The following is a 14051-nucleotide window of genomic DNA, read 5'->3' on the forward strand; positions in this document are numbered from 1 at the left end:
GGTCTTGAACTCCTGACATCAGGTGGTCCGCCTGACTCGGCCTCCCAAAGTGCTGGGATTACAGACGTGAACCATGTGGAATTTTTAAACTTTGCTCTTTGTTTTATGGAGTGAGTTCATGTTGCACCCCCTCTGCATGTTGCATTCTTTTTTCATATTTTGCAGGAATCCCTCCAGCCCATTGCTGCAGCTTTACAGCAGCTTGTTCCCAGTGAACTGGGGGTTTTAAGTGTGTCCCTGTGGTCAGTCTGTTTGTTAAATAGGTGGGCTCTAGAAAGGAGTTCCCAAATGCTCTTACTGGAATGCAGGGGGTGGGCAGAGAACCCTGAGGCTGCACTGGGGATCTGTCTAATCTCGCTGTGCTCAGTCTTCCTGTGTGTTAAATAGGGAGCCTGCCCGCCTCCCCCAGGGTGGTTTCCCAGCCAAGTGGCCACATGCTTTCTGCAGAAGGGCTGATAAGTGGGCTGCCCTGTGGAGTGGGCAGGCTTTGGCTCCCAGCTAGATTTGAGGTGGAATTTTGGACAATGGTAGAATTTTCATTGTCTTCTTCCACTGACCCCTGTGTCCTAGGAAAGCCAGGCCACCCTGCACTAACCCCCTCCTATGGGTCCCTTTTAGGTTGAACCATGATTCCAGTGACAGAGCTCCGCTACTTTGCGGACACGCAGCCAGCATACCGGATCCTGAAGCCGTGGTGGGATGTGTTCACGGACTACATCTCTATCGTCATGCTGATGATCGCCGTCTTCGGGGGGACGCTGCAGGTCACTCAAGACAAGATGATCTGCCTGCCTTGTAAGTGGGTCACCAAGGACTCCTGCAATGACTCGTTCCGGGGCTGGGCAGCCCCTGGCCCGGAGCCCACCTACCCCAATTCCACCATTCTACCGACCCCTGACACGGGCCCCACAGGCATCAAGTATGACCTGGACCGGCACCAGTACAACTACGTGGACGCCGTGTGCTATGAGAACCGGCTGCACTGGTTCGCCAAGTACTTCCCCTACCTGGTGCTTCTGCACACGCTCATCTTCCTGGCCTGCAGCAACTTCTGGTTCAAATTCCCGCGCACCAGCTCGAAGCTGGAGCACTTTGTGTCTATCCTGCTGAAGTGCTTCGACTCGCCCTGGACCACCAGGGCTCTGTCAGAGACGGTGGTGGAGGAGAGCGACCCCAAGCCGGCCTTCAGCAAGATGAATGGCTCCATGGACAAGAAGTCATCGACCGTCAGTGAGGACGTGGAGGCCACCGTGCCCATGCTGCAGAGGACCAAGTCACGGATCGAGCAGGGTATTGTGGACCGCTCAGAGACAGGCGTGCTGGACAAGAAGGAGGGGGAGCAGGCCAAGGCGCTGTTTGAGAAGGTGAAGAAGTTCCGGACTCACGTGGAGGAGGGGGACATTGTGTACCGCCTCTACATGCGGCAGACCATCATCAAGGTGATCAAGTTCATCCTCATCATCTGCTACACCGTCTACTACGTGCACAACATCAAGTTCGACGTGGACTGCACCGTGGACATTGAGAGCCTGACAGGCTACCGCACCTACCGCTGTGCCCACCCCCTGGCCACACTCTTCAAGATCCTGGCGTCCTTCTACATCAGCCTAGTCATCTTCTACGGCCTCATCTGCATGTACACACTGTGGTGGATGCTACGGCGCTCCCTCAAGAAGTACTCGTTCGAGTCGATCCGCGAGGAGAGCAGCTACAGCGACATCCCCGACGTCAAGAACGACTTCGCCTTCATGCTGCACCTCATCGACCAATACGACCCGCTCTACTCCAAGCGCTTCGCCGTCTTCCTGTCGGAGGTGAGCGAGAACAAGCTGCGGCAGCTGAACCTCAACAACGAGTGGACGCTGGACAAGCTCCGGCAGCGGCTCACCAAGAACGCGCAGGACAAGCTGGAGCTGCACCTGTTCATGCTCAGTGGCATCCCTGACACTGTGTTTGACCTGGTGGAGCTGGAGGTCCTGAAGCTGGAGCTGATCCCCGACGTGACCATCCCGCCCAGCATTGCCCAGCTCACAGGCCTCAAGGAGCTGTGGCTCTACCACACGGCAGCCAAGATCGAGGCGCCCGCGCTGGCCTTCCTGCGTGAGAACCTGCGGGCGCTGCACATCAAGTTCACCGACATCAAGGAGATCCCGCTGTGGATCTACAGCCTGAAGACCCTGGAGGAGCTGCACCTGACGGGCAACCTGAGCGCGGAGAACAACCGCTACATCGTCATTGATGGGCTGCGGGAGCTCAAACGCCTCAAGGTGCTGCGGCTGAAGAGCAACCTGAGCAAGCTGCCGCAGGTGGTCACAGATGTGGGCGTGCACCTGCAGAAGCTGTCCATCAACAACGAGGGCACCAAGCTCATCGTCCTCAACAGCCTCAAGAAGATGGCGAACCTGACTGAGCTGGAGCTGATCCGCTGCGACCTGGAGCGCATCCCCCACTCCATCTTCAGCCTCCACAACCTGCAGGAGATTGACCTCAAGGACAACAACCTCAAGACCATCGAGGAGATCATCAGCTTCCAGCACCTGCACCGCCTCACCTGCCTTAAGCTGTGGTACAACCACATCGCCTACATCCCCATCCAGATCGGCAACCTCACCAACCTGGAGCGCCTCTACCTGAACCGCAACAAGATCGAGAAGATCCCCACCCAGCTCTTCTACTGCCGCAAGCTGCGCTACCTGGACCTCAGCCACAACAACCTGACCTTCCTCCCCGCTGACATTGGCCTCCTGCAGAACCTCCAGAACCTGGCCATCACAGCCAACCGGGTGAGTGGCCCGGCCACGGCTCTGTGCGTGGGCTGGCGGGCAGCCTGGCCGGGGCCTGTGGTGGGGCACTCAGCAGGCTCAGTGTCCTGGGACCGTCAATACCCCTGAGTGTGGTCCTCACCGGGGGTTTACAGAACCACCCAGGATAGAAGCTCTGTTCCAGAGACAGACTCCTGGGGCCCCATCCCCAGGCCTGCTGAATCCGAATCTCTGGGCCTGGGGCCTGTCTTTGCTCCAAAATGTTGCAGTTCTCCTGCCTGGAGAGACTGTATGGCCAGGCAAGATCTGTCCCCCAAGGTGACCTTGAGCCGAGTTCCTCTTCAGCAGGGATGTGTGTGGGCAGGAGGTCCAAACCCAGGGGTTCTCTCGCAAAGCTGGGTGGTGGGAGTCAAGACTTAGCCTGGAGCTTATGTCTTCCTCAACTTGTTCCCAGTCGAATTTGGAGGCAAGGAGCCAATCCAGGTCCACCCAGCACAGTGTGGTTGGCCAGAGCTGGCAGAGGGGAAGCCTCAGATGGTCTCTGCAGCTCCCAGCATCACTCACACACCTTTCTCTGCTGCTTTTGGTGGTGTCAAAGGCAGAGTTGGGCTTAGATGGGGCTAGCTTGTCACTGCCTGTCTTTCTGAAAAGGAAATTGTGCAAATCATTGTCACTGGGAGTTTGGGAGGCCACACCTTTGACATACTTTCAAGACTGTTGGTGGCCTGTGGGTGCCAGTCTCTTACCTGGCTGGGGAAGCCCCCATCCAAGGGCTCCTTGGTGGAGGCAGGCAGTGTGGATGGAGGGCTGGGTACTCCTGTGGCTCTGTGGTCTGGTCTCCGAAATGGAAACAAAGCCACTGCCATTGTGGGGAACGTCCCTCTTCCACCCCTTTTGGGGACCTGCAGGTCCTCCTGGGCCTCACATCCAGGTGGAGATTTCCGTAGTGAGACATGTGGTGGAGGAAGCCTGAGGCCAGGGGCTGGGAGACAGAAGGGAGAGCCAAGTTAGTCACCACTTCTGCCCTCGACACAGCAGCAGCTGTTGTGCCGGGGCCCCTGTGAACTTCACTAGGGATGCCACCAGGTTCAAGAGGCTAAAGAAGAGACCCGGAGTTGACCAGGCACAGTGGGTCACACCTATAATCCGAGCACTTACGAGAGCCAAGGTGGGACAGTCACTTGAGCTCAGGAGTTCGAGACCAGCCTGGGCAACATAGGGAAACCCCATCTCTACCAAAAATACAGAAATGATCGGCTGGGCGCGGTGGCTCAAGCCTGTAATCCCAGCACTTTGGGAGGCCGAGATGGGTGGATCACGAGGTCAGGAGATCGAGACCATCCTGGCTAACACGGTGAAACCCCATCTCTACTAAGAAATACAAAAAACTAGCCGGGCGAGGTGGCGGGCGCCTGTAGTCCCAGCTACTCGGGAGGCTGAGGCCGGAGAATGGCGTGAACTCGGGAGGCAGAGCTTGCAGTGAGCTGAGATCCGGCCACTGCACTCCAGCCTGGGCTACAGAGCGAGACTCCATCTACAGGTACAAGGCATGGTGGCATGTACCTGTAGTCCCAGCTGTGTGGAAGGCTGAGGCAGGATCACTTCAGCCTAGGAGTTTGAGACTGCAGTGAGCTATGACTGTACCTCTGTGCTCTAGCCTGGGCAACAGAGTGAGACCCAGTCTCAAAAAAAAAAAAGAAAAAAATGAAGAGCCCTGGAGCCGCATTTCTTAGTTCGGTTGTTACTGTTGGGTGCATCTGCCATGCAGCAGCCTCACGGTGCAGCCCCTGTTGGTTTCATGGGCACCTGCTCTGTGTTCACCCTGTGCCGGGCATGACGCGCCTGTCCTCCTCCTACTAACCTGCTGAGTCCTCCCAACAGGAGCTGTCTATAGCATCCTTGGGCACGGAGGGAGGTGGCCCCTGGAATGCCCTGTCTGTCCTCCCGGGCTCCAGGACAGGACATACCTTCTCCAGCATCACTCAGACTAGATGCTTCAGGCCCTCCAGCCTGCTGGCTTGGAAGCCTTCCTCCCCTCTTCCCCCGCTCTTCCCCAGGGCCCTCTTCCTGCAGAGCAACTTGCAACCCACATGTATCAGGGATTTTGACAAGTCCTTATCTCCCGCCATCCCATATTATGACTTGAGCACAGCGGGAGAGTGGACCAGGGTAGGGTTTTCTCTTGCAGTTTCGGGACAGGCCCACTGAACAGGAAAATTGGAGTCCCCTGGGGAGAAGCCACATTTGAGAAGCACGGAACAAACCCAGCCCTTCTTTAATCTATGGAGGGAGAGACCCCCTGGCTCCCCCATAGCACAATGCTGCCCTTGAGAAGCTCGGACTTCCTCACAGCTCCTGCCATGCCTGCCCTGTCCCAGGTGCTGTGCTGGGGCTGTCCTCCTGGTTGGGGGAGGGTGTGAGCCTCCAGTCTGGCTCCCCATCCTGTCCCCCACCCCCAGCTCCTCCCACCAAGCTTGCCTGTTAAGTGTCGTGCCTGCTGGCTGAGGTCACCCCTCAGGAAAGGAGCTGGCGGCAGGCGTGCTGTCCCAGAGGAAGGAGACCCTCTGGACACCCTGTTTAGCACACGGCTTAATCACATCCTGTCCCCACCCCCTGGAACACCAGAGCCTTAATAGGGAAAACAGTTCACTTGGGCCAACCCCAGGCAGGCCCCTCACTCTGAGTGGGAGGCCTGAGCCCCTCTTCTTCCTCACTGGGGCTTGACGGCTCCTTCTCAGCCACCTTGGCCTGTGGTGACCAGGGGGGGTGGGCGTGGCCTGACCAGGCCCTTGGGTGCTGTTTTTGCAGATTTATACTCCTGCTAATGAAAGCCTTGACAAGACAGGTATTCGTTTGTTCGCTTGTTTACTGATTTGTACAAATTGGTTTTTTTTTTTTTTTGGTAGAGACAGGGTCTCACTGTGTTTTCTAGGCTGGTTTTAAACTCCTGGCCTCAAAGCTTCCCACCTTGGCCACCCAAAGTGCTGGTATTACAGGCATGAGCCACGGCGCCTGGCCTTTGTGCAAATGTATTTTGAGCATTCATAGAATCCAGCTATGGAACAAGGCACTGGGGACACAGGGATGAAGAAGGCCAAGTAACGAGGCAGTTAGCACAGTGCGTAGGTGCTCTGCTGGAGCACCAGGTTCCTGGGAACACAGAGGAACAGGCCCTTGAAGGACGAGGAGGAGGAGGCCAGGTGGAGGGGAAAGGGACAGTCCAGGAGGCTCTGGTTGGGAGGAGCAGTGAGATGGGCTGCCCAGGAATGTGGGCATCCTGGAGAGCAGCGGTGGGGCTACGCGGTGCACGGCGGGTGGGGGATTGGCTGGCATGGGGGGTCCTGTCCTACACCTCAGTTTCAGTTGTCTCTTCATTTGTTTAACAGCTGGTCCCTTGCCAGCCCATAGGCTCTGATGACTAAGATCTAGCTCTTTTGTTCAAGCAAATGTTGACCGAATTCCTAGTGATTGAGTGGGTGAAGGAATGAGCCGACTTGCAGCGTGAGGTTCCTCTTGCCGTAGTGTGTGGGGTGGGGTGAGTGAGAGGTGGGAGAGAAGAAGAGAGCTGTTCAGAGACCACGATTAGCCATCAGGTAAGGCCATGGGGCCTGGCATGGCCAAGGCAGGTAGGGATGGAGAGATATGGATGGATATGGGAGATGCTGGAGGCAGAAGCCGAAGGTACGGGAGTTGATGGTGGGGGTGGTCTGAGTGACTCGAGGTTTTTTGCATGGATTGTTGAAACTGGAGGAGGCCCAGTTTTCAGAGGCCAAGGTGTGCCTCATGTCAGGTGTCTGGGGCCCTGGGATGTCCAAGGGACCATCCTGAATCTGCCTGAAGCCCAAGGAGTCACCCTTTCCACGCTCGTGGGTGAAGAGGGGTTCTCGACGCGGTCACTGTGGAGAGCAGAGAGGGAGAAGGACAGGAGTCCACAGAAGAGGAGAGTGAGGCCAGAGCGTGGGGCACATGGGGCCTGGGGAGTCGGCTGGATTAGGAACTGGTGACTTTGGCCAGAGAGTTAAGGGTGGACGGGGGCAGAAACCGGGTCGTGGAGGCGGAGTGAGGAGAGACAGCGGCTTTCCGGCGGTTGGTCGGGAAGGCCAGAGAGCCAAGGACAATGGAAGGGCCTGGAAGGCTCCTGGGAGAGTTGTCCTTTTCAAAGATCAGGTCGAGTTGAGGGCTTTCAGTGCTGATGGAAACCCACTGAAGTCTCTGGAGAGGTAGGAGAGGGTGCAGTTGGGGGATTGGGATCCAACTTCAGGCCTCCAAGGCACAGGCAGGCGACACTCAACACTCGGCGGAGGAGGATCGGTCCAGAGGATGGGTGTGGCTGTGGTGGGAGCCGAGCAACTGAGAGCACCTCCCCTTTTCTCTGTGGGGCCTGGAGAAGGCTCCCTGGCTCAGAGAAGGGCATGTTCCTGGGAGGAGGCCTTTCAGGGAGGGGGCTCCAGAGCCAGACTCCATGTGGACCAGAGCTCTGCTGCTTGCTGGCCAGAGCTTTCCCACTGTCCCTGACCACGGCGTGTGTCAGCAGAGGAGATCACAGGGTGGGAGTGGGGACTTTCTGGGAAGGCTGTGGCCCCTGGGTACTCCAGAGCCCACTTCCTGTCTCCTCTCTGACCTTCAGCCCCTGCTGACCTCAAACCCAACCCCAGATGCATTCCTGATCCTTGGGCACAGTGGTGGCAGTGTCAGATACCCAGGTGAGGAGCCTCCTTGAAAGTACCCACTGTACCTGGGCTGGGTGTGGTGGCTCACGCCTGTAATCCCAACACTTTGGGAGGCTGAGGCGGGCAGATCACTTGAGGTCAGGAGTTCAAGACCAGCCTGGCCAAAATAATGAAACCCCATCTCTGCAAACAATACAAAAATTAGCCAGGCATGGTGGTGTGCGGCTGTCATCCCAGCTACTTGGGAGGCTGAGGCAGGAGAATCACTTGAACCCGGGAGGTGGAGATTACAGTAAGCCAGGATTGCGCCACTGCACTCTCTGGGTGACAGAGTGAGACTCCGTTCCCCATCCCCCCGCCAAAAAAAATAAATAAAAGGAAAAGCACTCGGCCAGGCCTTGGCCATGCTTATTTTCCTGCGGGGAAAGCCGAGTTGCTCCCCAGGAACAAGGGTCCTCCTCCAAAAATGGCTGGAGAGAACAAGTGCCCGTGAGGTTGAGGTCCAAGTCTGCAAAAAGGTCCTCAGCCACAGTGTCCAAGCTCAGAGGCATTTCGAGTCCAACCTGTGCCTTTTACAGATGGGGAAACTGAGGCCCAGAGAGGGAGGGGACTTTCAGGGTTACCCTGTAACTGAGTGCCGTATTTGGCAGAAGGGGAATATAGGATGGGCTCTGAGTGGGAGGAAGTAAGACGTACATTCTCTCCTGACCCTTTCGGAGAGGCTGCAACCTCAGACGAGTGGCATGTCATCTCTCTGGGCCTCAGTCTCCTTGGCAGGAAAACGGGGGCGGTGATAGAGCAAGCTCAGAAAGGCTGCTGTGCAGTCTCCCCATCATCCTTACTTAGGATCAGGGCCCAGGGCTCCTGGCCCCTGCCCTCCTGCCCATCCCATCTGAAGGAGGCAGCCTCAGGACAGGCAGGTAGTAAGAACTCATGACCCCAACTGATTCCTCGCAGCAGGGCAGGGAAGAAACTGGCATACATGAGGCTCTTCCCGTTTGCCAAGAGACACAACACAAACCCACTGCAGCCCCGTGTTTGCTCCTTGCTCCGCTAACAGTGTGGACGGTTCACCAGAGCATGGGCTGTTGACCCAGGTTCAAATCCTGACTCCTGACTCCACCACTTACCAGCTAAACCGCTGGACAAGTCAGCATCTTTGGGCCTTAGTTACCCCATCTATAAAATGGGAAGAGTATTGACAGAGTATTTATAGGTAGTTTGCTGGTTAAATAAGTTAATAGTATCAGTGCTCAGAGTGAGCCTGCCACGCATTAAGCTGTGTAAGGGTGTCGTCTGTTAATAGTAATTGCTCCATATCCTCAGGGAATGCGGTCCAAGGTCCCCCATGGATGCCTGGCACTGCAGGTAGTGCAGAACCCTATATGTTCTGTTTGTTCCTATTCACACGTACCTATGATAAAGTTTAATTTATAAATTAAGCATAGTACACTCAGGCCTTGAAGCTATTTTTTTTTTTTTTTTTTTTTGAGACTGAGTCTCGCTCTGTCACCCAGGCTGGAGTGCAGTGGTGCAATCTTGGCTCACTGCAAGCTCTGCCTCCCGGGTTCACACCATTCTTCTGCCTCAGCCTCCCAAGTAGCTGGGACTATAGGTGCCTGCCACCACGCCTGGCTAATGTTTTTGTATTTTTAGTAGAGACGGGGTTTTACCATGTTAGCCAGGATGGTCCCGATCTCCTGACCTTGTGATCTGCCCGCCTCAGCCTCTCAAAGTGCCTGGATTACAGGCGTGAGCCACCATGCCGGGCCAAGGCTATTATTAAGTAAAGTAAGGGTTGCCTGAAAGCACTCTGAGACTATGATAGTCGATCTAATCACAGACGTGGCTCCTGAGTGACTGACGTGGGTAGCAGATGCAGCGTAGGCGCACTGGACTAAGGGACCACTCACGTCCTGGACAGGATGGATTTCATCACGCTACTCAGAGTGACATGCAAGTTAAAACACAGAATTTTGGCTGGGTGCAGTGGCTCATACCTGTAATCTCAGCACCTTGGGAGGCGGAGGCAGACAGATCACTTGAGGCCAGGAGTTCAAGACCAGCCTGGGCAACATGGTGAAACCCTGTCTCTACTAAAAATACAAAAATTAGCCGGGCGTGGTGGCAGGTGCCTGTAGTCCCAGCTACTCAGGAATCTGAGGCAGGAGAATCGCTTGAACCCGGGAGGCAGAGCTTGCAGTGAGCCGAGATCACGCCACTGCACTCCAGCCTGGGCAATAGACCAAGACTCCTACAAAATTTAGGCTGGGTGCAGTGTCTCACTCCTGTAATCCTAGCACTTTGGGACGCTGAGGTGAGAGGATCACTTGAGCCCAGGAGTTTGAGACCAGCCTGGGCAATACAGTGAGACCTCGTCTCTCCAAAAACAAAAAAATATGGAATTTTCCATTTAATATTTTTGGACTGCAGTTGATCGTGGGCAACTGGAACCACAGACAGCAAAACCGTAGATAAGGGGGGACTCCTGCGTTCATGTTTGGTAAAAGTGCAAGGAGCGGGCTCCAGATGGCCAGGAGGAGGCTCCCTGTACGCATGCCCACCCTGTCACTTAACAGATGAGGAAACTGGGGCCCAGGAAGGGGCAGTGACACAGCTGGGATTCTCGCCCCTATCAGTGAACTCTCCCAACTTCTCAGAAAGAGTTAACGGGGTAGATTTTCTTTCTTTCTTTTTTTTTTCTTTATTGAGATGGAGTCTCACTTTGCCACTCAGACTGGAGTGCAGTGGCGTGATCTTGGCTCACTGCAGCCTCCACCTCCCGGGTTCAGGTGATTCTCCTGCCTCAGCCTCCTGACTAGCTGGGATTACAGGCACACACTACCACACCCGGGTAATTTTTATGTTTTTAGTAGAGACGGAGTTTCACCATGTTGGTCAGGCTGGTTTTGAACTTCTGACCTTGTGATTCCCCACCCTCGGCCTCCCAAAGTGCTGGGATTACAGGCTTGAGCCCCCGCGCCCGGCCTAGGGGGTGGATTTTCTCAGCATGCTGTTTTGCTTTTGTAAATTGTTCTTAAGCTGGGCAGAACCAACAGCCTGGCTCCTGGTGAGCCCTGGGACGGAGGTGGGAGCAGCTGGCCAATGTGATATACTTCCCAGGGCCAGGTGCTGGAAGACAGTGGGGATTGAGGCAGGCAGGTCTCATCCTTAGAGCCCACATCTAGGGGGTAACAGATGGAAGGATAAGCACTGCAAGTGGGGACACAGGGGCCATGAGACCCAGGAGATCAGGGAAGGCTTCCTGGAGGAAGTAACTGCTGGAGGAAGGCTTCCTAGAGGAAGTGAGGAAGAGCTGAGACCTGGCACACAGGCACATGTTGACCAGAGTTTGGCCCAGATTGTGCTGGTGCAAAGGGCCTGGGGATCAGAAAAGATGCTGAGATCTGGGGGAGAGAAGGAAGGGAAGCCCAGAGGCCCCGTCCGAGCCACACCCACCTCACTCTCACCCCTGCTCTTTTCCCTCCAGATCGAGACGCTCCCTCCAGAGCTCTTCCAGTGCCGGAAGCTACGGGCCCTGCACCTGGGCAACAACGTGCTGCAGTCACTGCCCTCCAGGGTGGGCGAGCTGACCAACCTGACGCAGATTGAGCTGCGAGGCAACCGGCTGGAGTGCCTGCCCGTGGAGCTAGGCGAGTGCCCACTGCTCAAGCGCAGCGGCTTGGTGGTGGAGGAGGACCTGTTCAACACGCTGCCGCCCGAGGTGAAGGAGCGGCTCTGGAGGGCTGACAAGGAGCAGGCCTGAGCGAGGCTGGCCCAGCACAGCAAGCAGCGGGACCACCGGCCAGTCCTCAGGCCCAGAGGGCCAGGCCCAGCTTCTCCCAGAACTCCTGGACAGCCAGGCCAGCGTCATGGCCAGGCAGGAGCCTGGGGCCGCTTGTGAGTCGGGCCAGAGCGAGAGGACAGTATCTGCAGGGCTGGCCCCTTTTCTCCCTCTGAGACTCACGCCCCCCCAGGGCAAGCGCTTGTCGAGGAGAGCAAGTCTCAAGAGCGCAGTATTTGGATAATCAGGGTCTCCTACCTGGAGGCCAGCTCTGCCCCAGGGGCTGAGCTGCCACCAGAGGTCCTGGGACTCTCACTTTAGTTCTTGGTATTTATTTTTTTCCATCTCCCACCTCCTTCATCCAGGTAACTTATACATTCCCAAGAAAGTTCAGCCCAGATGGAAGGTGTTCAAGGAAGGGTGGGCTGCCTTTTTCCCTTGTCCTTATTTAGTGATGCCGCCGGGCATTTAATGCCCACCCAGACTTGAGCAGAGTGGTCCGGGGTGAACCAGCCATGGGACGGTCACCCAGCGGTGCCGGGCTGGGCTCTGCGGTGCGGTCCACGGGAGAGCAGGCCTCCAGCTGGAAAGGCCAGGCCTGGAGCTTGCCTTTTCAGTTTTTGTGGCAGTTTTAGTTTTTTGTTTTTTGTTTTTAATCAGGAAACTTTTTTTTAAAAAAGCTTTGAAAATGGATGGTTTGGGTATTAAAAAGAAAAAAAACACTTAAAAAAAAAAAAAAAGAAGAAGAAGACACTAACGGCCAGTGAGTTGGAGTCTCAGGGTGGGGTGGCAGTTTCCCTTGAGCAAAGCAGCCAGACGTTGAACTGTGTTTCGTTTCCCTGGGCGCAGGGTGCAGGGTGTCTTCCGGATCTGGTGTGACCTTGGCCCAGGAATTCTATTTGTTTCTGGGGCAGGGAGGTTTTTTTGTTTGTTTTTTGGTTTTTTTGGTGTCTTGTTTTCTTTCTCCTCCATGTGTCTTGGCAGGCACTCATTTCTGTGGCTCTCGGCCAAAGGGAATGTTCTGGAGCTGCCAAGGAGGGAGGAGACTCGGGTTGGCTAATCCCCGGATGAACGGTGCTCCATTCCCACCTCTCCTCCTCGCGCCTGCCCGGCCTCTCCACGCACAGTGTTAAGGAGCCAAAAGGAGCCACTTCGCCCAGACTCTGTTTCCCCACCTCCTGCCGCATGGGTGTGCCCAGTGCCACCGCTGGCCTCGCTGCTTCCATCAGCCCTGTCGCCACCTGGTCCTTCATGAAGAGCAGACATTTAGAGACTGGCCGGGAATGGGGAGGTCGCCCCTGGGAGGGCAGGCTTTGGTTCCAAGCCAGTTCCTTCCCCGGTGCCTGGAGTGCACACAGCTCAGTCAGCGCCTGGTGGCTGGAAGCCACCCTGCTTTAGATCAGTCACTCGGGTCCCCACCTTAGAAGGGTCCCCGCCTTAGATCAATCACGTGGACACTAAGGCACGTTTTAGCGTCTCTTGTCTTAATGATTATGTCCATCCGTCTGTCCGTCCATTTGTGTTTTCTGCGTCGTGTCATTGGATATAATCCTCAGAAATAATGCACACTAGCCTCTGACAGCCATGAAGCAATCCGTTACATGTGGGTCTGAACTTGGAGACTCGGTCACAGTATCAAATAAATCTATAACAGAAAGTGGCCTTTGGAGGTCTTCGTGTCATGGGAGGCCTCTTCCCTCCCTTCTCTGAAGCCTGCTGGGCCGTGTGGAACCTTGCTTGGGCACCCACAGGAGAGTTAACTCTGCTCATCTCTCTGCCCCATGAGACTCTGTGCCTTTGGAGGCAGTTACTGGAGGTTGTAAGCTGGACGGAGTACCTGTTAGGTAACAGGCTGTGGCCCGGGCTGGGGATCCCATGGCCAACACGTTCTCTGTCATCCTGCTCACCTCTGGTTGGGCACTCATGAGGGATTTTTCTGTTGGTTGGTTTTTTTCTCTTTTTTGATAGGGTCTCATTCTGTCACGTAGAGTGCACTGCTGGAATATAGTGGCGTGATTATGGCTCACTGCAGCCTCAACCTCTCCAGGCTCAGGTGATCTTCTCACCTCAGCCTCCCAAGTAGCTGGGACCACAGGGGCATGCTGGCTTTTTTTTTTTTTTTTTTTGAAACAGTCTTGCTCTGTCACCCAGGCTGGAGTGCAGTGACTCGATTGCAGCTCACTGCAACCTTCGCCTCCCGGGTTCAAGCGATTCTCCTGCCCCAGCCTCAAAAGTAGCTGGGACTACAGGCGCCTGCCACCACGCCTAGCTAATTTTTGTATTTTTAGTAGAAATGGGGTTTCACCATGTTGGCCAAGCTGGTCTCGATCTCCTAGCCTTGTGATCCACCCGCCTCAGCCTCCCAAAGTTCTGGGATACACATGTGAGCCACCGCGCCTGGCCATGCTGGCTCATTTTTGTATTTTTCGTAGGGACGGGGTTTTGCCACGTTGCCAGGTTGGTCTCGAACCCCTGAGCTCAAGAGATTCACCCACCTCAGCCTCCTAAAGTGCTGGGATTATAGGCATGAGCCACCGTGCTTGGCCCCTCATGAGTTTTGATGGGTGGGGATGGGAGAGGAGGGCACTGGGATGGCAACCAGTAGTCCTGGGCCTTTGTCCCAGCTTCGTGGAACAGGATGTGCATGAGGCTAGGCACATCCCTTCTCCAGTGGCCTCTGTATCCCCATGTGGACAATGGGATTTTCCACTGTGCTCTCAGAGGTCCCTTGCAATTCCAACAATGAGTCCCAAGTGTTCTACAGAGGTGGGGCTGAGAGTCACCTTGGGGAGGCCTGCCTCAGCTCCCAGCCCCTTTGGGGGCCTTTGGGAGGCA

The 14051-nt window shown here is 55.7% G+C and overlaps 1 protein-coding gene across 5 annotated transcripts in view; it reads left to right on the top strand.

Moving 5' to 3' along the window:
• Positions 1-12876, top strand: part of LRRC8A (leucine rich repeat containing 8 VRAC subunit A) — a 40091-nt gene extending 27215 nt beyond the window's left edge. For 4 of the 5 annotated variants that reach the window (XM_009188063.2, XM_009188065.3, XM_017949279.3 and 1 more), the window contains 2 exons: positions 619-2783; positions 10923-12876. In XM_009188063.2, coding sequence (XP_009186327.1) covers positions 627-2783; positions 10923-11198 — 2433 coding nt within the window. In that variant the 5' untranslated portion in view covers positions 619-626 and the 3' untranslated portion in view covers positions 11199-12876. Of the gene's footprint in view, positions 1-618; positions 2784-10922 lie in introns of those variants that run through there. The other variant, NM_001168980.1, reaches the window with a different exon arrangement.
• Positions 12877-14051: the final 1175 nt, after the last annotated feature.

Source organism: Papio anubis, chromosome 13, assembly GCF_008728515.1.
Source record: "Papio anubis isolate 15944 chromosome 13, Panubis1.0, whole genome shotgun sequence".
NCBI lineage: Eukaryota > Metazoa > Chordata > Mammalia > Primates > Cercopithecidae > Papio > Papio anubis.